The sequence below is a fragment of the Chionomys nivalis genome, chromosome 24 (assembly GCF_950005125.1).
Source record: "Chionomys nivalis chromosome 24, mChiNiv1.1, whole genome shotgun sequence".
Classification (NCBI taxonomy): Eukaryota; Metazoa; Chordata; class Mammalia; order Rodentia; family Cricetidae; genus Chionomys; species Chionomys nivalis.
Window position 1 is genome coordinate 888727 of NC_080109.1, and position 24160 is coordinate 912886.

At 34.3% G+C, this 24160-nt stretch overlaps 1 protein-coding gene across 4 annotated transcripts in view; it reads right to left on the reverse strand.

Moving 5' to 3' along the window:
* The window catches only part of Lrba (LPS responsive beige-like anchor protein), a 484014-nt gene that overhangs the window by 321018 nt on the left and 138836 nt on the right, over nucleotides 1-24160 (reverse strand). For all 4 annotated transcript variants that reach the window (XM_057757319.1, XM_057757317.1, XM_057757318.1 and 1 more), the window contains exons 35-36: nucleotides 12729-12793; nucleotides 2288-2396 (exon numbers count right to left, since the gene is read on the reverse strand). In XM_057757319.1, coding sequence (XP_057613302.1) covers nucleotides 2288-2396; nucleotides 12729-12793 — 174 coding nt within the window. The remainder of the gene's footprint in view (nucleotides 1-2287; nucleotides 2397-12728; nucleotides 12794-24160) is intronic.

Sequence of the window (24160 nt, forward strand, 5' to 3'; positions counted from 1 at the left end):
CTTCAGTAACTGCCTTCCTGTCAGTCTATTAAAAATAGTCACATTTGTTTTTCTCCTAGGCAGAAATATGTGGATATCTCACATTTTATGCATGAGGAAACACAATGAATTGGAAAGGACAAGTTTTTCAGCAGCTGGAAATGCTAATTTAATTACTGAAAAGAAATCATGTGGAGAAGCTGGCTGCAGAACATGATTTACAAAGCATAAAGGAGGTTATATACAAGTATCAAGAACATCTTACGTTATAAACGTATGACTTCTAGAATGCATGGTTACAGGAAAAGGCCTGCCCAAAAATAGTGATAGTCCAATAACATTTAAATATTAAAAATATACTTAAACATACAGGATAGTTAACATTCTAATAATATTGAAAATGTACTTGGAATAGAAACATAAAAAACAGCACTATTCATTTAGTTTGTCATTGAAGATAAATACAACAAAGCATGTTTGGCTAAAGGACTATGCTGTAAGCCTTCTTAGAAAATGGAGCTGGAGGCTGAAGAAATGGCTCACTTGGTTAAAAGCCCTGACTTGGGTTCCCAGTATCCACTTAAAGTTTTGTGCAACAGTGTACACCAACGTTTCAGGAACTGAAGTACAGAAAGGCAGACCCCTACAGCTCACTAAGTAGGCAGCCTGGCTGAATAATGAGCTCCAGGGTTCAGTGAGAAACTGTTTCAAAAGTAAGATGGAGGCAATCAAGGAAGACACCAACATTGACCTCTGAGCTTCACATGCATGGGCTCACAGGGCACATATACCTTTCCATGCGTACACAGGTGTAGCCACACAAACACAAACATATATATATATACCACACACAGAGTTGATGAAGTATTTTCAAAACAAGTAGTGCACTTAAAAGGGAATATGTTTTTAGTAATTCAAGCAAATATACTGGCCACATGGTATGTAGCTCCACTGAAGTTAATAAAAAGTGAATTCTATAGCATAATAAATAAAATTCAAAGCAATATTGTTTAAAAGAACATCATGAAACTGTTACTGGAATGAATTTTAACTTAAATTGGCTCTGAAAAATAAAATCATTAAGTGATAATTTTTATTACATCTGGTTTACAGATGTGTATAGTTTATACAAACTGAAACTGCAAGAAACATTTTTTTCACTAACACTTAGTCAAGATATGAACATTCATACATATACCCTCTTTATAAGAAAAAGTCCAACATTGTACATGTTATGATTTTAACTATAGTTCCTGGATACAGGTTAAAAATATTCAAGAACAAAGTTACAATTTGTTCCTAATCAAAGATTTACGACATTAACAGAACTTCAATATATCCCAAAAGGAAGAGATGTCATGGATGTCATAAAAAGCAAAGAAGTAAACGATATATTCCTCAGAACTATATCAGCAGCAGTTAATGATAATAAATGAAACACATCAGCCTCTTCACTACTACAGGCATTGTCCAAATATACAACAGCATCTCTGTAAGAAATATAACTACTGGCTGTAGTAGGGCTAAAACTTCAGGAGTTAATTTAAGGCCAAACTATGGTTAACCTTTAAACTACACCCACTAGTCAGTCTCTACTGGGATCCCTTTTATAAAGCACCAGAAAAACATTTGAGCTTATCTGTCTTTATGTAATAGAAATAACCCATACTGCTTCTAAATGTCTTCAAATTCTAACAAATATCCTTGTCAAATTGTCTAATTCACCCTTGTATTGATCATTTATATAGCCATTTCTTTTATGAATTCATGTTTGTTGCACATGTCAAAGAGGAACTGCTGAAATAAGCATCGCTTACAGAATGAGCAACACAAAACGTGGTCCCTCATTGGCCACCATAGGAAGAGCCACGAGTGTGGCAAAATGACGCAGGGGGCTGAGGTCCAGGATGCTAGGCTGATCACATGGTGGGCAAAGGTTGTCTTCTGACCTTCAAATACATATAATCACACACACAACAGGAGACTTTCCCAAGAGTACTAAGTCCTTCACTGATGTTCCTCATTAGGAAACACAAGCTCACAGTCTCAGGTCGACAAAACACAGAAGGTGCGCTAATCAAAAGACAGATGAACTGATACTGACCCAAGAGAGCTTTCCTAGAATAGTCTATGATTTTCATAAATTAAATTTTGAAGACAAATAACATGCTTCTTTAGACAATACTACCATTTTCTTTATGTAGTTAATTACCATCCAAAAACAGTAGCATCAAAAAAAATTAAAAAAAAAAAAAAAAACAAACAAAAACAGTAGCATCCTTACACCAAGCACACAGGAGTATCTTACCTCAAATTCTGCGTGTCTGTGAATATCCTCTGCTCTCTGTCTGCTCAGGATAAATTCAGCTTCATTTGCTACTCTTACTAAATGATCCTTCATTGTTTGGCTAAGTAACCTGCAAGAGATAAATATTGTCAAATAAATAAATGTATACCTATAACATATGATTGGTCAGGGTTCAAAAGTGGTATATTGCTGTTTTGAAGAAAAATGGAACGTTTAATCCATTGTTCTCACTTCATACAAATGAGGCTTCAATATTATTTTACTTACAAAAGTGAAAGAACATAGCAGCAAAAGCTTCTACTCTGATAGCAATGGATCAGTTTGTATCACACTGGCCAATCGACTAATGCAACTAATAATTCTACATTAAAGGTGAAGTGTTGAGTTGTTACAATGAAGGCAACAGAAAGATAGCATTGTTTGGGAAAATCATCCCCCAAAGGAGCACATGTTAACGACTTTTATCCAAGTCCTTGACAATCCTAGATATGAACTTTAAGAGTGTAGCCCTAATAGACATTAGGTCACCAGAACTGTGCCTTTAAATGAATATTGAAATTTCAGACTTTACTCTCTCATGCTTCCTACAGCCACCCTGACGTGAACTGTTCCTTCTCCACACATTCCCATCATGGCAAAAAGATCAACTGAGCCAACAGGCCAGGAGTGAAGCCATAAACGCAAATAAGTAAGCTGTAGGAATTGATCAAGTCAGGTACTTTTGTTAAGTCTTGACGACACTGGCACATCAAGGCAGCCAAGATTTAAGGAGACAAAGATCCTGGTGGAGAAAGCACACAGACATTCGGCACGACTCTTCTCGCCCCGGCATTCTTATTCACAAGTGAGACTCCATTAGCTAATCAAAGCTGTCAGCAACCTCACACAATTAAGAAAACAAACATAGGCAAACAATCTGACATGACAGAGGTATAAATATTCCTAGACTTTTAGCAGAAATCCAAGCTTACATTCAGAAACTAGAGAAAATTCAGAATCAAAATACTGAAAAATACCTCAAAAAGCAATACAGGGATGAATGAGCAATATCACATTTTTCATTTGTATTATGGTGGCAAAATGTAAATATAATTTTCAATGTTTGTTTTTTGTGATAACTAGAAAATGAATAATTTAGTCAGAAAATTTATGCAAAAAGGAAAATCACGCATCTAAATAAAAGACATTACAGAGGAAAAAGCAAGCAAAACTTTTCAGCATGGATAAAATAATGCCAATTGTGAAGATCATCAGAGGACATAAGCTAGGAAGGGCAAAGTCTGACTAACACTCAAAACAACCTGAAATAGGCCGGGCGGTGGTGGCGCACGCCTTTAATCCCAGCACTTGGGAGGCAGAGGCAGGCGGATCTCTGTGAGTTCGAGACCAGCCTGGTCTACAAGAGCTAGTTCCAGGACAGGCTCCAAAACCACAGAGAAACCCTGTCTCGAAAAACCAAAAAAAAAAAAAAACTGAAATAAGTTCAGTCCGGAAGTTAATGCCATCAGTCTCCGCATCACTGTTTATCGGAAAATGCAAATTAAAACTGCAGTATTATATAAAACTGCCTGTGAGAGTTAATACTGTCAACTTGACAAGATCTAAAATCACTGAGAGGCAAACTTCTAGGCAAGTTCACAGATTGCTTAGATAAGGTTAATTGAGGAGGGGCTACTCTCATGTGAGTGGTGCCGCTGAATGTGCGCTAAAGTCCTGGACTCTATAAAGAGTAGTAAGTAGAGTGACCACAAGCATTCATAGCATGCTTGCTGAATGTGCATACAATGTGACCAACAGACTCTTGCGCTGGCCCCCAGCCTTCCCAGCCATGACTGACTTCCTCTCAACCTCTAAATCAAACACTTCTTTTAATTTCTTTGGTGTCGTGTTTAATCACAGTAACTAATAGAGTGAAGAATGAAAAAATATATATATCCATCCATAACAATTTACCAAGTTTGAGCAAATATATGAAGAACCAGAGGTTCATAAACACTAAGTATGAGAATATGCAACTAAAAGTTCTAATATTAATTGTTCATGCTAGCAAAACATTAGCAACTACCCAAAATTCCAAAAAAAGAAAATTATTCTTTAAATGGCAAAATATTCACATGTTGAAATACTATATTGTAACAAAAACATATCTAATTATATGCAAAACAAAATAATTTCACAATATTGAGCAAAATTTCATAAATGAATATAATTTGAACAAATCATCGTGTATAAGTTTTTAAAATTCTGATATTAAAATTATAGAGATAAGTAAGGTCAGCTTTACTTAAGACCTTGACTAACAAGTCACATGGCACAACAGAATTAAACCACTCGACACAGGGTCTTGGATTTATAGACAGTGACCAAGTGTTCATATAATGGTAGGTTTCTGGAATGTGACTGTTATACTGTGATCTTCTGAACTCTCTCATACAAAAGGACAGAGCTAGGATAGCAGAGAAAAAGTATCCACCTACAAATGTCACACCCAATAACCAAACACAATGATACTATTTGATTCCCATTCTACAGGGAATAGACTTCACTGCTTAGCAATGTTTGTTGCAAAAATAAATAAATTGCACACATACTGAATCCAAAACAATTACTACTACACTTCTAATACCAGAAAAACATGTTCCTAGAATCAAGAAAAGCAGATGTAAGTTCATTATCGCACTCTTTATACAAAATCAACAACTAAAAGCCAAAATGTGCACCACAGGAGCATAAGTGGTTCTAAATTTTTGTAACAAAAGAGTTCATGAAAAAATGTACAATTTGAGTTTGGGGAAATATATATAAGAAAATATATCAAACTGCCAGTTATCTAATAAAAAGGTCAGCAAATTACAGCCTGTGGGCCAAAGCAGGCCTAGCAATTATTTTGCTAATAAGTTTAACAAGATCAACGGTTTAAGTGTCGTCTGTGGCTGTCTCTAATACATAGGACTACAGAGCTGAGCAGCTGCAGCAGAAGCCGTACGGTCTACACTACTTTGTGGCTCTACAAAGATGATCTACACACACCAGAGTTAGAAATAGGGACTGTGCCTCCTCTGATCGATATTTATGTAATTATTTAAGTAATGATATAAAGAAACAAAAATAAACTTAAAAATTCTGCTTTTATATAACATTTTACTCTTTATGAATCCTATATGCACTGTGAAAGATAATGTCCCTCACCTTCAAATTATCTCCTGGCTACTTTAGAAGTCAGAAATAAAAATTTTGACTACAGTTTTGAGGTGATCTAATCAGGGTTTTTAAAATGCCTTTAGAGTGCACGTTTAGATACTATAAACAAGCCCCACTGTAATTGTTAAATCTGCTAATGAATAACTTCCTAGGAGTGTAAAACAGAGTGAACAGCGGCTTTCAAGAGTGCAGATGTAAAATACTATTTTCTGCTCCTTAGTTCCCCTCTGGAGACTATGAAACCACATCATGAATTTATTGTCAATATATTGCCTTGCAGCACTCAAACATTAATTGAATTGATTAGTCAATGACACACCATTGTCCTATTCCCCAGTCAAGTAACCTCAAAGTTATTCTAGCCGCCTCCCTTTTCTCTACCGTCCGTATTCATACCTACAATCAACACATTTTGTCAATACTTCCTCTGTAATATCTCGAGATTTAATTTATTCTATCTTACAAAAGCCCTAATAAAATGAAGGCCTCACTCACATTATGAGTGCATAAATCCCTCTGCTGGCTCAAAATTTTGTCTACCTGCCTTGTAAAGCACTCTAACAACTAACAGACTAACTATAAATCTAGACAACCATGGAAATAGTTTCCTTATATCTGATTATCCTTCATTATACATTAAGATTTCATAGTGGTGCATGCACACACACACACAAAGTAAGAAAATAGCAATTATTAAATTTTTGAAAATTGAACATTTGAAGAAAATATGTTAAGTAAAATAAGCAGAATACTACAAGAAAAACTGTGGTTCCATTTATCTGGGATAATAAGAACAGTCAAACTCAGAGGCAGAAAACAAAATGATGATGGTCAGGAGAAAGGTCTGGGAGTCAATGCTGAATGGGTAAAGAAGTTCCATTTTTTTAAATGATTTCTGCTAATAAATGTTGGTAACATTACCCAACAATATACATGCACTAAATGTTGCTGATTATACAAATTAAAATGACTAGTATGATAAATTACATCATACCACTATGCTGCTTAAAACTCTTAACAGTTTCAAACTCAATGATAAATTTTATTAAACAACATTAAATATAAATTTATTTAGGTACAATATTATCTAAAAACTAAACACTTTGGAGCATATCCTGGAACTAGCTCCTGTAGACCAGGCTGGCCTCGAACTCACAGAGATCTGCCTGCCTCTGGCTTCTGAGGGGTGGGATTAAAGCCCTGTGCCACCACCGCCCAGCTTTCCTATTTTTTGTTTTTGTTTGTTTTTATATTTCTTAAACTTACTTTCTTCCTTGATTGTTTTGTTCCAGCCACCAGACTTTCAACTTTTTGCTAACTGTGTTTAAACACATACTGTTCTCTCCTTAAGGTATTTGATCTCTCTGTTCCTATACTTTTAAAAACAGATGTTGAGAGATTGAAGAAATATCTCAGTGGTTAAAAAGCACTTAACTGTTCTTCTAGATGACCTGGGTTCAATTCTCAGCAAACACACAATAACTCACAACCTATTGTAACACGAATCCCTGGAGATCTGGCACCTTCTTCTGGTCTTTGAAGACATTTCGTTCACCTGATACACCAATATACATCCAGGCAAAAGACACATACACATTAAAAAAAATCAGATATTAAATAAAATCACACAACCATGGTGGCATACATTTATAAGAGGATCAAGAATTCAAGACAAGCCTTGGTTAGACAGTGAGGTCAAGGTCAAACTGAGCTACATGAGGCTTTTTTTTTAAATATTTTTTTGAAATCAACTCCTTCACCACACTTTATTATACTTTCCAATCCATACTGACCTCCCTATAAGCCTTCTTCTCTTTATTCTTACAATATTATCCTGTTTTGTTAAATTATCTGAATTGTCTTGTTTCCTTGTATATTGTTTGTCCTCATGTCTCTGACAACGTGGATTTCCACATAGCTACATCCAACAGAATGGTATCTGGCACACGGAAAAAGCCTATAAACAGGTATGTAGGGAACGCCAGGAAACAAATGCTACAAAACACGTTTTCATCTAATCCCCCTCCAATTTTTTTACATCTAAAACCATAAACCACTGAAAAAACTGACTTCAAGCCTCTGCTTCTCCATGGAATATGCTGTAATTTCATTCTACAAAGACCTTTATTTTATGTCAATTATGTCTAATATTATAATATATACACTTTATATACTATCTTAGAAAACTATAATAGTCTCTATATGACAATCTATTTTCTGTATATAACAATCTATTTTCCCAACTAACGAAGAATGTACTTTTCAATTAGTCTTTTTAAATCGATCACACCATCAAAAAAGAACAATTCAGGAGAGGTGTGCTAAATACATACACACACACGTAGAATTTAAAAATGATCTTAAATGGAACCATGTGCATTCTTTGTAACAACTTATTATCTGGGTTTAAATAAGGTTCTCACAAGCTCCTAAACAGAACATTAAAATGACAGCACAAACTCAATCAATTTTTCCTAAAAGGCATTTTCCCCATGTACACACTTACACGTTTCAAAATATACCAATTACACAATTTTAACAAGTAAAATTTATATGATAAATTGCAATGAAAAATTAAAGGCAAATGAAGCCAAGGTTTTAATTATAATAATCAGTTTCAAAATGTTGAATTTAATATAACATAGACTAATCTCTGAATGCAGAACATTAAATGATTCACATATTTTAATATTAAGAAGAAAAATCTATGTATAATTTATATCTACAGTACAAGGGGGAAGGGAAATAACACTGCTTGTGTCAACCTTAGGAAACAAACAATGCTTTCAAGTGACCAAATGAAAAAGATTCACACTAGAGGCTCAATAAATAACGGTAATGATGACAGATATCTCCCATAACTACATTATGAGCCATTGTCCACATCTGATTATTCTAGTCCAGACCTTGAATAAGCACATACACACATTTCTCCCAAGTTTTCCAGCATTACTGCTCTGTTTCTTTGACATTCTATAACCTCTATAAGAAGCTAATCGAATCTGCTCATACACCAGACCATTTATAGAAAAAGTTACTACTTCCAGGAACACTAACAACTGAGAAAGTAGAAGTACTATCCCTTACTTTGACAATGCTTCCAACAGGACAGAGAATGATTCTAAATACCAATACTATATAAAGCTAATGCTAAATACTTCAAAGACTGGCATCTACAAATTAACATAACCTTTGTTCTTAGGATGAAAAATAACTCTTTAATTTTATTTTTATTGAGCTCTACATTTTTCTCTGCTCCCTTCCCTATCTCTCCCCTCCCCTTCAACCTCTCCCATGGTCCCCATGCTCCTAATTTACTCAGGTGATCTTGTCTTTTTCTACTTTCGATGTAGATTAGATCTATGTATGTCTCTTTTAGGGTACTTATTGTTATCTAAGTTCTCTGAAATTCTGATTTGTAGGATGGTTTTCTTTGCTTTATGTTTAAAAATCACCTATGAGTAAGTATATGTAATAATTGTCTTTCTGGGTCTGGTTTATCTCACTCAAAATGATGTTTTCTAGCGCCATCCATTTGCCTGCAAATTTCAAAATGTTGTTATTTTTTTCTTCTGTGTAGTATTCCATTGTGTAAATGTACCATATTTTCCTTATCCATTCTTCGATCGAGGGGTATTTAGGTTGTTTCCAGGTTCTGGCTATGACAAACAATGCTGCTATGAACATAGTTGAGCACATGTCCTTGTGGCACGACTGAGCATCCTTTGGGTATATACCCAAAAGTGGTATTGCTGAATCTTTATTTATTTATTTTATTTATTTATTTTATTTTTTTTATTTATTTTTATTTATTTTATTTTATTTTATTTTATTTATTTTTTTGGTTTTTCAAGACAGGGTTTCTCTGTAGCTTTGGTGCCCGTCCCGGAACTAGCTCTGTAGACCAAGCTGGTCTCGAACTCACAGAGATCCGCCTGCCTCTGCCTCCTGAGTGCTGGGATTAAAGGCGTGTATTGCTGAATCTTGAGAAAGGTTGTTTCCTAGTTTTCTGAGAAAACGCCACACTGACATCCAAAGGGGCTGTACCAGCTTGCATTCCCACCATCAATGCAGGAGTGTTCCCTTTACCCCACAACCTTTCCAGCATAAGTTGTTATCAGTGTTTTGATCTTGACCATTCTTACAGGTATAAGATGTTGTTTTGATTTGCATTTCTCTGATGACTAAGGATGTTGAACATTTCCTTAAGTGTCTTTCAGCCATTTTAGATTTCTCTGTTGAGAGTTCTCTGTTTAGGTCTGTACTACATTTTTTTTTTATTAAAAATTTCCGCCTCCTCCCCGCCTCCCTTTTCCCTCCCCCTTCCCCCACGCCCCACTCCCCTCCCCCTCCCTCTCCAGTCCAAAGAGCAGTCAGGGTTCCCTGCCCTGTGGGCAGTCCAAGGTTCTCCCCCCTCCATCCAGGTCTAGAAATGTGAGCATCCAAACAGGCTAGGTTCCCACAAAGCCAGTACATGACTGCTCTTCGGACTGGAGAGGGAGGGAGAGGGGAGTGGGGACTGGGGGGAGGGAGAGGGAAAAGGGAGGCGGGGAGGAGGCGGAAATTTTTAATAAAAAAAAAATAAAATAATTATAATAAAAATGGAATGTGAAACTGCTTATTTACATAAAGTTAGACCTTTTAGAAACAAAAATTTCTATCAGATGTTTTATAATTAAAATACAGAGATGTGATGATTCAAGATTTCAAACAGTGGGCTGGAGAGATGGCTCAGCAGCTAAGAGCACTTTCTCCTCCTCCAGAGGGTCAAGTTAAGTTCCCAGAACCCAGTTCTAGGAGTTCCCAACTGCAGCTTGAAACAATCTCCCCTAATCTCAATATCATCTGCACCCACATACACATAATTAAAAATAAAAATGCTTTCAAAATTTTTCCAATTTTTATTAAACACCACAAAACATTCACAACAACACTATTATTTGAAGTTAACATTGCTCTGCTTATAAAATGAACACTTGCTTTTTTGACTGAAATTTGTTATGAAGGTTTTTTCTCTTGCTAAAAATCATTAAAACAGACTACTTGATTGTGTCCACTACTGCTATTTCCACTCTAGAAAATAAATTTGCTTAAAATAGAAAGTTGTTTATATGAACAATGTCATTAAATTGAAATAAAAATCATAAAAATATGAAATATTATATTGAATACATAAGAAAATATTTCAAATAACAAACACTTATATCTGACCTAAGTAATTGATTTGCTGATGATACCCATCAGGTCTGATAGATCTAACACTGTTGTCTATCTATAAAAGTCTCCATGTTATTTACATACTAAAACATTAATCATGGGCCAAATTACAACTTATTTGGTTTATAGTTCATAATCTATCACTGCCCTTTAGAACATAAGTTCCAAAAAGATAATTGTCTTTTTACTGCCATATCATCAAAGTTAAGAACACCTTGATATAGAACATAATAAATACTAGATAAATGAGGAAACAGAGGCTGAAAGACATAAAAGATTATAAATATTCACACACCACAATGTTTCCGATATTGTTTCTACTACTTTGATGTTTTCCACCAAAATATTCATGTTTACCATTTCTAATGTCTTTATGACTAACAATACTATCCATTAAAATATATCTCAATACTTGTGTTCTCTGGTTAAGTTTAACCTGATTTTTCACTACTGATGGGCTTAGCCAAATAAAAATAAATAAGCCTCCCTAAAACATTACTTTTGATTCAGATGCCATCAACCTTTTAATCTATACTTTAAGTCTTCTAGTCCATTAATGCAAACTCAGCTATCACGAGCAGGCACAAAGGAACCTGCTCATCATTCTGGTTTCCCCATTTGTTCTACATTATTAATCATTCACTCTTTTTTTCTTTCAGTGAAAATATGTTTTTCATTCAATATATTCTTTTCAGCCTCCATTCCCCAACTCCATTGAGAATCCCCCACCTTAGGAATCTACAATCTTTCTCCCTCTTCTTAGAAAACAAACAGGCATCTAAAGAATAACAATAAAATAATATAAGACAAAGACAAACAAACAAAAACATACAAAACAAATAGAAAGAAACAAGTCAAAGAAAAAGTATGAGATACACATAGATGCACAGACACATGTGGTCTTATGCAGAGAAACCTCCTAAAAACGCAAAACCAGAAGCCATAATAAATACACTACAGACCTGTAAGGTTAAGAGCCCTGTAAAAACCTTACCAGAGAAGAACACAAGTATGCACTGAATTTCCTTTGTGTTGACCATCTACTGTGGACATGGGGCCTGGCCCTAAGAGCCTGTTATATCCTCAGTGGGACTGTGTTAGGGAACTAATGTTTTCCTTTGTGAGCAGTTGTCATTAGACACAGCTTTCTGGTTTACGACCTGTGTCTACTTCTCTCAGTGCTGTGAACCCCTCTGTGAGCTCACATGTATATCGGTCCTTCTGTGCTTAGAAGGCCTTGTATCTTTATTGTCCTCCATCCCACCTGGCTCTCACAATCTTTCTGCCTTCTCTTCCATGGGATTCCTGAACCCTGAGGAAGGGATTTCCCCTCTAGCACTGAATGTTCCACGGTCTCTCACTGCTCGTTGCCCAGCTGTGGATACCTGCATTTGTTTGCTCATTGTCTGTTTTTATGCTGGTATCATGTTGTTTTTACTATTATTGCTGATATAATTTGAGATAAGGGATGGTGATACTTCCAACAGTTCTTCTATTTTCTTAAAAATTGTTTCTCTTTTCATTTCTATACTGTCATTGCTTCTATTTCCTGCCACTAATTGGTTTGTTTCTTAAATTCTTTCATTTCTGTTCAAGTGGAAATCATACCTGCCACACTTTCACAGGACCATATTAAAGCAAGCTGAACTTGTGTTATTCTTCCTCCTAGCCAAACTATGACATGGGAGAGAAAACACAGACATCAAATTCTAAATGGTTTTGCAAACAAAACTTTATAGAAAGTTGCAAATAAATATGGCTTCCTTATACAAACACAAAGAAACATCAATTTACTTTCGCTACACTCAGACAAAATTATTGAAAATAAAAACCAGAACCTCATCAGTGTAACCATGAAAATTATAAAATTACTATACATTGCATAACTTAGTAATCAATAAACAAAGGCAATAAATATTACTGACTAAAAAACAGTATATACAGAACCCAAAAGTATCAGTTCATATGGAAAAAATAAAAGAATACTTTAAGGTGAAATATAAACATATATAAAATAAATTACCTTCCTTCATTGACAAGTTCAATAAAAGCAAGGCCTGCATTCTTCTGAATAGAATTCTGCCACTCCTAGAAAACAGAGAAAAACAGCTGAGGAAATTATACTTAAGTTAGTGCTTTTCATGCCACAACAAAAAACATTTTCCATATCAATTTCAATTTCCTTTAGTATGTGGAGCCTGATGCTGACTCACGCAGGCCTGTGAGCACAGACGGAAACAAGAAATATACATTTAGTTAAGCGAGCACGTGCTTCAGAATAAACAAATGAAGAGGTTCATATCTTTCTCGTCCTTGTGGTGTCACACTATCACAGAGTAGCTAAACCGATACAGCCAGTTGTTAGATTCAACAGCAGCAAAAAATACCAGGGACAGAAAATATACATAGTTATAACAAAATCCATAATGAAGAAAGGAGTGAGTACCACAAAAATTTTAAAATCTAGCATATAATCATCCAACAACTACTAATAACATAGAGAACATAAACTAGAATAGACCAGTTATAAACTGGAAAACTATAATTTATTGGCATATAACTTAGCACAAAAAAAATGGTGATTTCTCTCCCCTGAATAATAATGAAATTACTTCTGTTGAATAAACTTTTTAATGTCATCTTATAATAAAAGCTGAAAAATCCCTTTGTTTCTATTTATTTAAAAAAAAAGCTTTTCTATAATACCCTTGAAAATAGATTTTGAAGAAATCATGTAAGATGATAAAACATTTGAATGGTACAATAGATGTAAAAAAAATTCAGTTTAAAAAGAAACGTTTGTTTTTACACTAAATGTTTATTTGAAATCAAATGATTTTGTACATAAAGTTCAATAATATAAAGCTGTAAAAAAAGAAAAAAATAACTTAGCAATATGTGGTATAAATTTCTAACTATATTCACTAACCATTAAAAATTTATATATTAAATTTATCCAGTAAAACAATAATCTACTAAAAAGCCAAGCATGGAAATCAATCAGTAAAATATGTTGAAATGAATAGTTTAACCCTTACACTCTAAACATATGTAAAATAAGCATTAATACAATAAGAAGTGGGATTATGAACTGAAATATTTTGAGAAATGCCAGTGAAGGTATCCATGTTTATGCAATCATGTGCCCATATCTGCTGACCATGCTCTATGCATCTGTGTACATCTACATAAATGCACATACGTACACATATCTTTGAAAAATATCCTTTTCCTTATCACTCTCAGAGATCCTTGTATTATAAGTTATATGATATTGTTCAACTATTCTTTTTATTCTTCCTAAAATGAAAGACTATGCTCAGCTACTTACCATTGCTCATCATTAACCAAATAACATTTTCTGAATGTAATGACCTATGGAGTTTTAAATTCTACGTAATTTCAAGCTAACTGCATATGGATGTGTATACATTTATCTTTTGCTTTTTATTTTATTTTATTTTGTAAACAATTGTTTTCTGCATTCATCGTGTTTTGAAAAGTCCAAGGTATCAGGACTAAAACAGCATGGCAGGACTGGGCTGAACGATTCCACCTTTCCCAAGGTGTTTGTATGACTACACTAACTGAATAGCCAAGGCAAAGTGAAAATAAAACTAAAAGCAGCAGACAAGCAAAAGCATCCAACGACTGGGTCTGCCAAGAGGAGGAAACGGCAATTTGTTATTTAAAAAAAAACAAAAACAAAAACAAGAAAACATAAAGTCTTAAAGACTTCTTTTCATCCTGACACAAAGAGGATATGTTCTTAGAAATTTTACACTCTATTTTGTAATTATAAACACAATTTTAAAATACATCCATTCCAGGTATATTTTATAACTTATTAACATTTAGGAATAAGTAAAAAAGAAGTCTATAGTATTCTCTCTCCCAATTCACAGTTGCCACCTAACGGACAATAGACAGGCTAAATTTCTTTCACTCATATAAAGCAAATCAAGTGAAAAACAAATATTTCAATCTGACTTAAAGTCCTTTTCTTAAGGTCAAAATTAAATTGACAAACATGTATTCCAACTAAAAATAATCAAATTCCACAAAAGAATTTATCCTAGAGAGAAGAGGAAGAAACATACCCATATTTACAATAAGATAAGAGAAAGCAGAAATTTTAGGTTGGTCCTTATATCCAGGGTAGAGGGTCAACTTCTTGGTCACTCAACACAGAACCATGAAATTCAAGCTGAATCTAAAACTACTCTCAAAGTCATTTTATCTTTGAGAATATCATCTAGTACTCAAATGTATACTATAGTATTCAAACTATAATCATATAGGGCTTTATTTCAGTGATATTTCATTTGTATTTTAATAAATAAAGTTTGCCTAAAGATCAAAGAGTAAAACAGTCCCACTAGTCAGCCTTACAGACCAGGAAGAGGTAACACCTTTAATCCCAGTAACCACACTAGTTTGTCACAGAAACTGGGTGGTGCATGCCTTCAATCCCAGTGGTATGCACCTTTAATCCCAGCCCTAACAAGGAATATAAAATGAGAGGAGACAGCTCACAGTCTCAGTCTCATTTCAAGATTCCTGAGGCAGGATCGCCATTTTTGGACTGAGGTACAAGTAAGAGCCAGTGGCTGGCTGCTTTGCTTTTCTGGTCTTCTGGTTGAATCCCAATATCTTTTTTCTGAGTTTCATTAACCGTACATCATTTTGTTACATAATTTGAATTTCATAAAAATAAAACATAAACATAGTTTTTTATTTCAATTTTACTTTTGCCCACATGAATTCTTACCTAAAATAAGTCATAAAATATGCTACTTAAATTTCAAAAAAATTTAAATAGCATTACTGAAGTTAGATTGAAAATATGTTAAAAATCAGTATTTATACTATAAAAATCACCAACTGAAATATCAGTGACCTAAATTTATATTGGTATGTCAAATAAAATGCCATTGAAAAGAAATCAGAACAAGAATTGACTACAGAGATATAACTTAGTTTTAAAGTCCTTTGAAAATAAAGTGAATATTTAGATTTCTGAATAAATAAAAAAACACATACAAGAAAATTTTAATGCTATTATTTATAAAACTTCTGCAATGGAACCTACCACTTTAAGTGCTATCATAAAAGTAATTTTTTTTTTGTTTTTTTGTTTTTTTGTTTTTTTGTTTTTGTTTTTTCGAGACAGGGTTTCTCTGTAGCTTTGGTGCCTGTCCCGGAACTAGCTCTTGTAAACCAGGCTGGCCTCGAACTCCCAGAGATCTGCCTGCCTCTGCCTCCCGAGTGCTGGGATTAAAGGCGTGTGCCAGCACCACCCGGCATAAAAGTAATTTTTTAAAAGTCAAGAACAGAATAAAACAAATTAGACAAGAAGGTACATAAACAATTGGAGAATTACAATTTTGACTGATGCTCAGAAAATCAAATTTATCACTTAATTTCTTGTTCACACAGAGAGCATCTATAAATCTTTTGTTTGTTGTTTTGATTAAGGAAAAAGGAACAATACAGTAAGTGACAAAGAAATCTATTCAGAATTATCAATGTTTATGAAAGGAAAGTTGAAGCATAAGAGAAAAAAATCCTTTCTTCTTCATTTTTTAATACTCCCAATGTTCAAACCCGATACATTTTCTGTGTAATAAAACACTCTCTACAGTAATTTGTAGAAGTTGCCCAAACTAAAAAGAATATTCATTAATCATGGTGTTTGAAGGCATATTTCTCCACTCAGAAACAATTATCAACAAGGCGTTAGTCTAAACAATTTTATAAACCACAGCTCAATATAACCTTTAGTGAGTTTTAATAGTTGAAAGAAAAGCTTAATGGTCATCATCTTTCATGATCATTTCAATATTTCATCACAGTATTTACAATTATATAGTGATGCAAAATGCACAGTACATTTAAAGGTCTTGGTTATCCTTTCCCCAGAGGTCCTGATGAAAACACGTTAAAAGCCTCAAATCCAACCACTAATGCAAGTGAGTAATTTCAAGACACACTTGAGCACTTTCAAGAGGAAGGACTCAAAAAGCAGCGGAGTCAATAATTTCATACCTGTGCCTAAGCTATATTTAATTGATTATCACATCCTAGAACAATAACTGATGCCAAATCAATTTTTAGTAAGACACGATCTTAGATTACTAATGCTCTGAAGTCATGTAGTATCAACAAATATGAGATTGATGAAGACTACCAGAGCTCCACAGAATGTCAAGCATTGATTGTCAAGCATGTGTTTTGGCAGAAAAGAAGATTTTTCTAAGAGAAAATAAAACCTTTATTAATGATATTACATTGACTCCTCTCTATATTTTTCTCTGTTTTTGAGGAACAAACTGATGCACTAATTATTTAAATTAATTTGGAATTCTAATATCCTGAGATTAAGTCGAGTTTTCTGAAACTTAAGTATCATAAAACATATTTCTTGAAGGTACAACACAACTTTGCTTATATTTTGCAATTGAAAATTTTTAAAATAAAAAAGTAATTTCTAAAAATTAACTCATTCAAAAGCACAGGCCAAATTGAGAAGATTCATTACGTGTAATTTTTCCTAACAATTTATTTTGAGAAATTATCAGTTTTGGTAATCACAACAATAATATATTATTTTGTGACCTATAATATTTCTAAGATTAACTTTTAAATTTCTGAGTAATTTCCATGATGATTAAAAGCTAAGCATTTTTATATACCTTTTATAAATTGGTCTATCTGCTCTTTAAAATGTCTAATCAAATAATTTGTGAATTTCTTTAATGACCTAAATTTGGTTTTAGAGCTTCTATTTTGTCAAAACAGGGTTTCGTGTAGCCGAGTGGCCTTAAAAACCCCTATTTAATCAAAGCTGACTTTGAACTAGTCATCCTCCTGCCTCCACCTCCCAGGTGCCGTAATAATGAATAAACGCAGATGATCTCAATTTTTAATGCTTCTAGTGCTCCTCAATCACCTGCAGTTCATTATATATACGAGATACTAATCTACTGTCAGATAACAGCTCGCAAACACTGTCCCTCACTGCATATGCCATCTCTTCAACCATCACTGTTTCCCTGGGCAACTGCAGGCTTTGTGATTTGAGATGATTACATCTATCTCTTTTTTTCTTTTTGTTGGTTGGTTGGCCTGTTCTCCCTAGAAGAGCGCTGCACACCAACAGTCAAGTGTCTCTGCTATAGTCTCCGATAGCAGTTTGCAGGTTTAAGTATTATATTTAGATCCTGGGTTCAGTTTGAATAGGTTTTGTACAACTTGAAAAACAGATGTCTAGTTGAATCTGACTGTCTGGAAAATAGTATGCGGTTTGGTTAGATATTAATCACTAACCAAAACAATCTTCTCCAATATGTTTGTACTGTTGATAAAATTCAGTGCACTGTAGCTGGGGAGGCTCTTTACTGAGTTTCACTGATGTTTGTGCCAATTTTAAGTCAGATTGTGTTATTCCGGCCACAATAAACGCTTAGTGAATTTCAGGTCAGTTACTTAGGTCTTCAGCTATGTTCTTTTTACTCAAGACTGAATTGACTTATTGTCTTTTGAGGCTCCGTGTCAATTTTAGGATTGCTTTTATCTTTCTATGAATGACAAATATAATCTGTACGTCCCTTTCAGTAATATGAACATCTAGCTTTGTATAACAATAAATGAACATGGACTGTCTCTCTAGATTTTGGTAGCCACTTTAAATTTTTTACAAATTTGAAGCAATCTTTAATTAAATACCGGCCAAGTGAATGGGCTCTGGCCAGGTTCATATGAAGGTTCCTAAAAATGGCTGAGTCATGATTTGCAGGGGCTTAAAAAAGTAAAACGCGTAATTCACTACATATCCCACAAGGTCCAATCAGAGTCAAGCATACATCCTGATGTACTTCCTACCTGTGAACCTACTGCCAACATCCAATCAGAGACAAGAATATATCCTGACATATTTCATTCCTGCACACCTCCAGCCCACATGTGATCAGGTACTTCCGGTGCAGATGGGTCAGAGAAACTTGTTTAGGGGACTGAAAACATGTGATTTGTTATCTCCCATAAACAATATCCTCCTGACTTGCATATCAGAGGCATTTTTGTTTCATGGATTAGGCATAGTAACTAAAACTTAAAATATAACTTTGGTGCTCAAATTCCCCACCTTGAGTTGTATACTGAGTCTCATCCTTGACTCTGTGATGGGTAACTGTTATATTGGAATCTAATAACCATAGGTGTAATGGTATCCAGACAGGAAAATTCATTTGTTAAGACATTAATGATGCAAGAGCCAACAGCAATTGGTAGAAGGGTCAAAGGCCCTGAGATGGCTGAAATCACCCCTTGCTCCCCAACGGGCTGTAATATTAGAGCAAAAAGCTAGCCATGGTGTCCATAGGCATGCCAGGAAAGGTACCTGTTAAAACCACATACACCCAGACCTATCAGCAGGTAGAGTCATTAGCTGACATACTTCTACAATGTGATAGGGTACTCAACTTGCTCTATGTTAGAGAGAGAGAGAGAAAGAGAGAGAGAGAGAGAGATTATTATATAGCATTAAGAGAAAATTATTGTTAATATACAAACCACTCAGGAATCATTAGAAATAATCTGGCTGTACTAAAAAAAGAAAGAAAAAAAGAACAAATTGCAAAAGAGAGGACCTGAGATGAAGTAAAGAACTGGTCCCCATTCTCGTTTCCACTTTAATTTTATAATCAGTGTTTTGTATTTTTTATTATATTAAGCTTATTCTTAGTTCAGTTTTGTTTCCTATTTATTTATGGTAACCACTTGAAATGGGACTGATTTCTAAACATATTATAGGTATATAAAGTTGATTTTTATATGTTCATTTTGTGTCCTACAACAATTTATCAGTTCTAATAAATCTTGGTTATACTCATTGGGTTTTATGCTTATAAAATTATGTCATCTGCAAATAAACAACATCTTCTTCTTCTTTCTCTTGCCCTGTGGCTAGGATTTCTATTATTGTATTGAATAAGAATGGAGAAAATGGCCAGGTGGTGGTGGTGCCACCTTTAATCCCAATACTTGAGAAGTAGATGCAGGTGGATCTCAGTAAGTTCAAAGGCCAGCTTGGTCTACAAAGAGAAATCCAGTACAGCAGGACTTACTACACAGAGAAACCCTGTCTCAAAAAACCAAAAAAAAAAAAGGAAAAAAATGGATAATTTAATCTCATTCCACACTGAGATAAGTTTCACTTTCCAAAGTTCCACAGCCATTCTTCATTCTTAAATGATTAATGTAACTACTATTTCAAAAGATAACCCTTGAACTCTGAAGTTCTTCTGCTTCCAACAGTCTGTTGTCAACCATCTCAAATGTATTTTTTTTATTTCGGTTATTAAGTGAGTTCTTCAGTTCCAAGATGTTTGATTATATTATGGACTCTGTGTCACTGCTAAATTTCTCATTCATATCATGATGTATTTTCCTATTTCACTGAATTATTTGTATTTCTTTGTATTTTTGTTTCCTTGATTTAAAAAAAAAGTCTTTTCTTTAAGAAAGTTAACATTTTCCTTTTTCCTTCAGTTCCTTTGGTTGAAGGTTACTGTTACTCTGTGGGTAGGTATAGGAGGTCCTTCTGTTTATGTGTTGCTTTTATTGGTTAATGAATAAAAAAACTGCCTTGGGCTGTTGATAGGTCAAAACGTAGGTAGGTGGAGAAAACTGGACTGAATGCTGGAGAAAGAAGGCGGAGTTAGGAGACATCATGGAGCTACCAGAGTCAGACATGTCGAATCTTTGCCGGAAAGCCACTGCTGCGTGGCGATATCCAGATTAATAGAAATGGGTTAAATTAAGATGTAAGAGTTAGCCAATAAGAAGCTAGAGCTAACTGGCCAAGCAGTGTTTTAATTAATATGGCTTCTGTGTGGTTATTTTGGTTTTAAGCGGCCAGTACCAAAACAAGCCGCCTCCTCCTACAATTAGGTTGCCTTGTTTCCAAATGATATTTTTTGTTCTTAAATTGCTATTTACACAAAAGGCAATTCAGTTAACTTTACCAACTTATAGGCTGTCTTTTGAGTAAACAACAGTCCACTGGCATCACGGCATACATGGCATAAATCAGCTGAGCATACTACATTGTCCAGATGAACATACAGCTTCTCTGTGTGTAACTAACGTCAGGAATGCCTACAGAAATGCGACCGTAAGTAGGATTCCATCATCTTAGGTGGGACAGGTTCAACAGCAGTTCAGGATGTGACACTCAGGACCATAGGTGCTGAGCACACAGAGTTTAAATAACTTATGTGGAGTTGGGGACATTAAAATAAGCCCAGGCAGGCTAAAAGCCCAGAGAGTGACCAAAAGACTCCATCAGCCCGCAGAGAAAGAAATGTTCTAGTGAACCAGGAATACTTGCCCCAGCTTGTCCAGTAATTAAGAGCAGGCTTCCGTTAGTGTCTGAGACCCATACAGCTGTCCTCCTCAGTCTTGGTTGGCGGAGACATACAACAAAATAAAACATCCCTGGTCGCAGGTGAATGGATTAGAATTCCTGACTGCTTCTTATGCTTGCATGTGGGTAGATGGCCCCATCTGACACATGCATATTTTCCTATGTAGACCATAGATATTTAGCTCATATTTTTCTGAAGACCTCCAAATAATAAAGGAAGCATTCAAGTTTCATGAATACTCATGTCAAAATTATGAAAATACAAATAAATGTATTATCAATTTATTATTAAGTATTTATTGGTTTTGAATGGACAATACTGTAATCTATCAAATGAAAATAACCTTAATTTCTATGAATACTAAAATGTTATCCATTAAAATAAGCTGTGAAGCTTGGAATTAAACATTATACAGAAACACACACACACACTTACACACACACAGAGGAACAAAGACTAAATTAACAAACACCCAACAAACTCCTAATTACCTATTTAATTTTCTTATATAAAAAAAGTTGAAGTGTTAGGGGTTTTAATTTATTTATTCTTTGTTGATTAGTTTTTGTTTTTTTGGTTTGGGTTTTATTCATTGTGATATGTGTCTATGTACACATTCATCTGTTTATTACGGAGCATGTGCATCTATGTATATATACTGTCTTTATTTCTTTGTGTTTAGCAAGGTCTCAGGTACACTCTCTATATAGCTCAGGCTGAACTTAAACTCCTAATCCTTTTTTCTTAGCAGGCTCTCATGTGCTGGAATTACATGCTACATCACAGGGCCCAGTGTTTTCTTTTTTAAAGACATGTTGCTATGTTGTCTAGGCTGACACAAGCAATCCTCCTGCCTCAGACTCTGGAGGAGTTAAACTGCAATGACACTGTGCTCAGCTAGGACTTGCATTTTTAATTAAATGCTCACAATAATTTTTAAAATGTTACACTTATCTGCCTTTGTTAAAAAAAAAATCAAACTGAATTTGCTATAGTTCAAACGACCTAGAGTAGTCAATCACGAAACAGAAACGGTATCACAAATCAAGAGGAGAGGTCAGTCAGAGAAGATACATTGAATTAAGAAGGAAATGTATGAACATAAACCCGAATAACATTCTACATGAGACTAAAGGTCAAGCTGAGGAACACTTGTTCTTGGTAAGGATACAGGAGCCTTCAGAGCACACAGTAAGCTTTCAGCCACTCCTCAGCAGCGTATGCCTGCATGTAGGGGCTTCCTCAGCAGTGCATCTGACACACTGAGGAAAAGTCTTACTTCATCCTCTCGTCAGATGAGACGTCCTTCATTGACAACAAAACAGGCAACTGCCCTTTGAAAAGAGCTACTCTCGTTTTTGTGAACACACTGATGTATAAAAGCATAGTATAGTTCTATGAGTAAAGGTAGAAATAAGAAAAAATGGATTCTATTAAAATTTGAGCAAACAGTTCAATTTTATATTGTTACCAAAAAAGCACATCAAATGGAGTCATAAATACAAGGAACTGGATATTTAAAAGGAACTATTCATGGAAAATGTAAACTATAAAGATTTTTAAATTGCAAAAGACCAGGATAACACATAATCAAAGACCTAATCATTATAAATATATCTTAACTATGTAAAATACTCAATTAGAAAACTTAGTTGTGCTCAAGCACATAAAACATTACTTTATTTTCAAATGTCAAAAAATATTCTGCAATCAATAATGTTTCCTAACAATTTCCTAATTCAATTCAATTTTGTTAATATTGTGAAAGATAAGTGTTCAATACAGAAAGCATGGTTTCCATAGACAGCAGAAGTTGTTCTAACCTTTTCTAGCTACAAGCTCCCAACAGATGATCATAATTAAGACTATCAGGGATGCACACTCAGGAGCTATAAAAATGTGTTCTATTAGTACATGGTCAGTCTGCTTGGCAACTCTGCTTCTCCAGACATATGGCAACTCCTGCCCTTTGAGGTCTGAAGTCAAGTCTTCAGGGAATCTCAAAGCCTGCACTGAAATTACAAGGCAGGTTCAGTACAGACTGCTGGAGGGAGAGCATGAAAGACATCCATTACAACTATATAAAATGGCTAATTATTTTTTAAACATTTTTAAGCCATCTAATGTACTCAATGTAATAAAAAGTATTCACCAATCAAGTTATTTTTTAAAACATTAGTTTCATGGCCTGTCCATTTTCTTCATGGCTCCCATCTCCACCCTCAGAACACTTAACACTCATTTCACAATGATCAAAGAAAGACCTTAATATCATAGAAGTGAATTAAATTAACCAGTGCCTTTATAAAGCCTCTCCTACAGATTTACAAGCATGTTCCATACACAATAATGTTTTCTAAATTCAAATTTGGTTTGGATTAATATGCATTATTACCTTGAAATCAGCCTGACATATACATATAGAAATGCCTCTTTAGACTTAATTTTTATAAAAGGTATCCGTTTCTCTAATTTTATTACATTACAAACTAATAATCATAAAAAGTATGAGTATAAAATAATATAAAGTCTCAGTCAATAACTAAAGAGGTTTCCTCAAATATATGCAAAAACTAAAATACATGAAGGTTTGAATGTTTGAAATTAAAAAACTTTCTATAAGTTGATAAACAGGAGTTGATATATTTGGATGTCTTTACCTTGCCAGAATTTTTTAATATAAAAAATACAAATATCTTCTAATTAATAACTGTTGTCACTTTAACTGCTCAAAAGTCTAGATGCTTTTTGACTTGGGAGAATAAAATGTCTATTTATTAAGTTTCACAACAAAACAATGTTACTTCTGAATATTTATTCCAGTAACAAATCTTTATAAAATGTTATATAAAATTCATTAGCTTGCCTCAATCATTTCTTCAAAGCACATGTATGTTCTTTTGTGACAGACTAATTCCAAAAAGCAATTACAACCTCTATCCATATGTAAAAAAACAACAGAAACAAGTACATTAACTCAGTTTTAAAAAAATAAAAAATCTAAAGAAAACAGATTACCAATGAT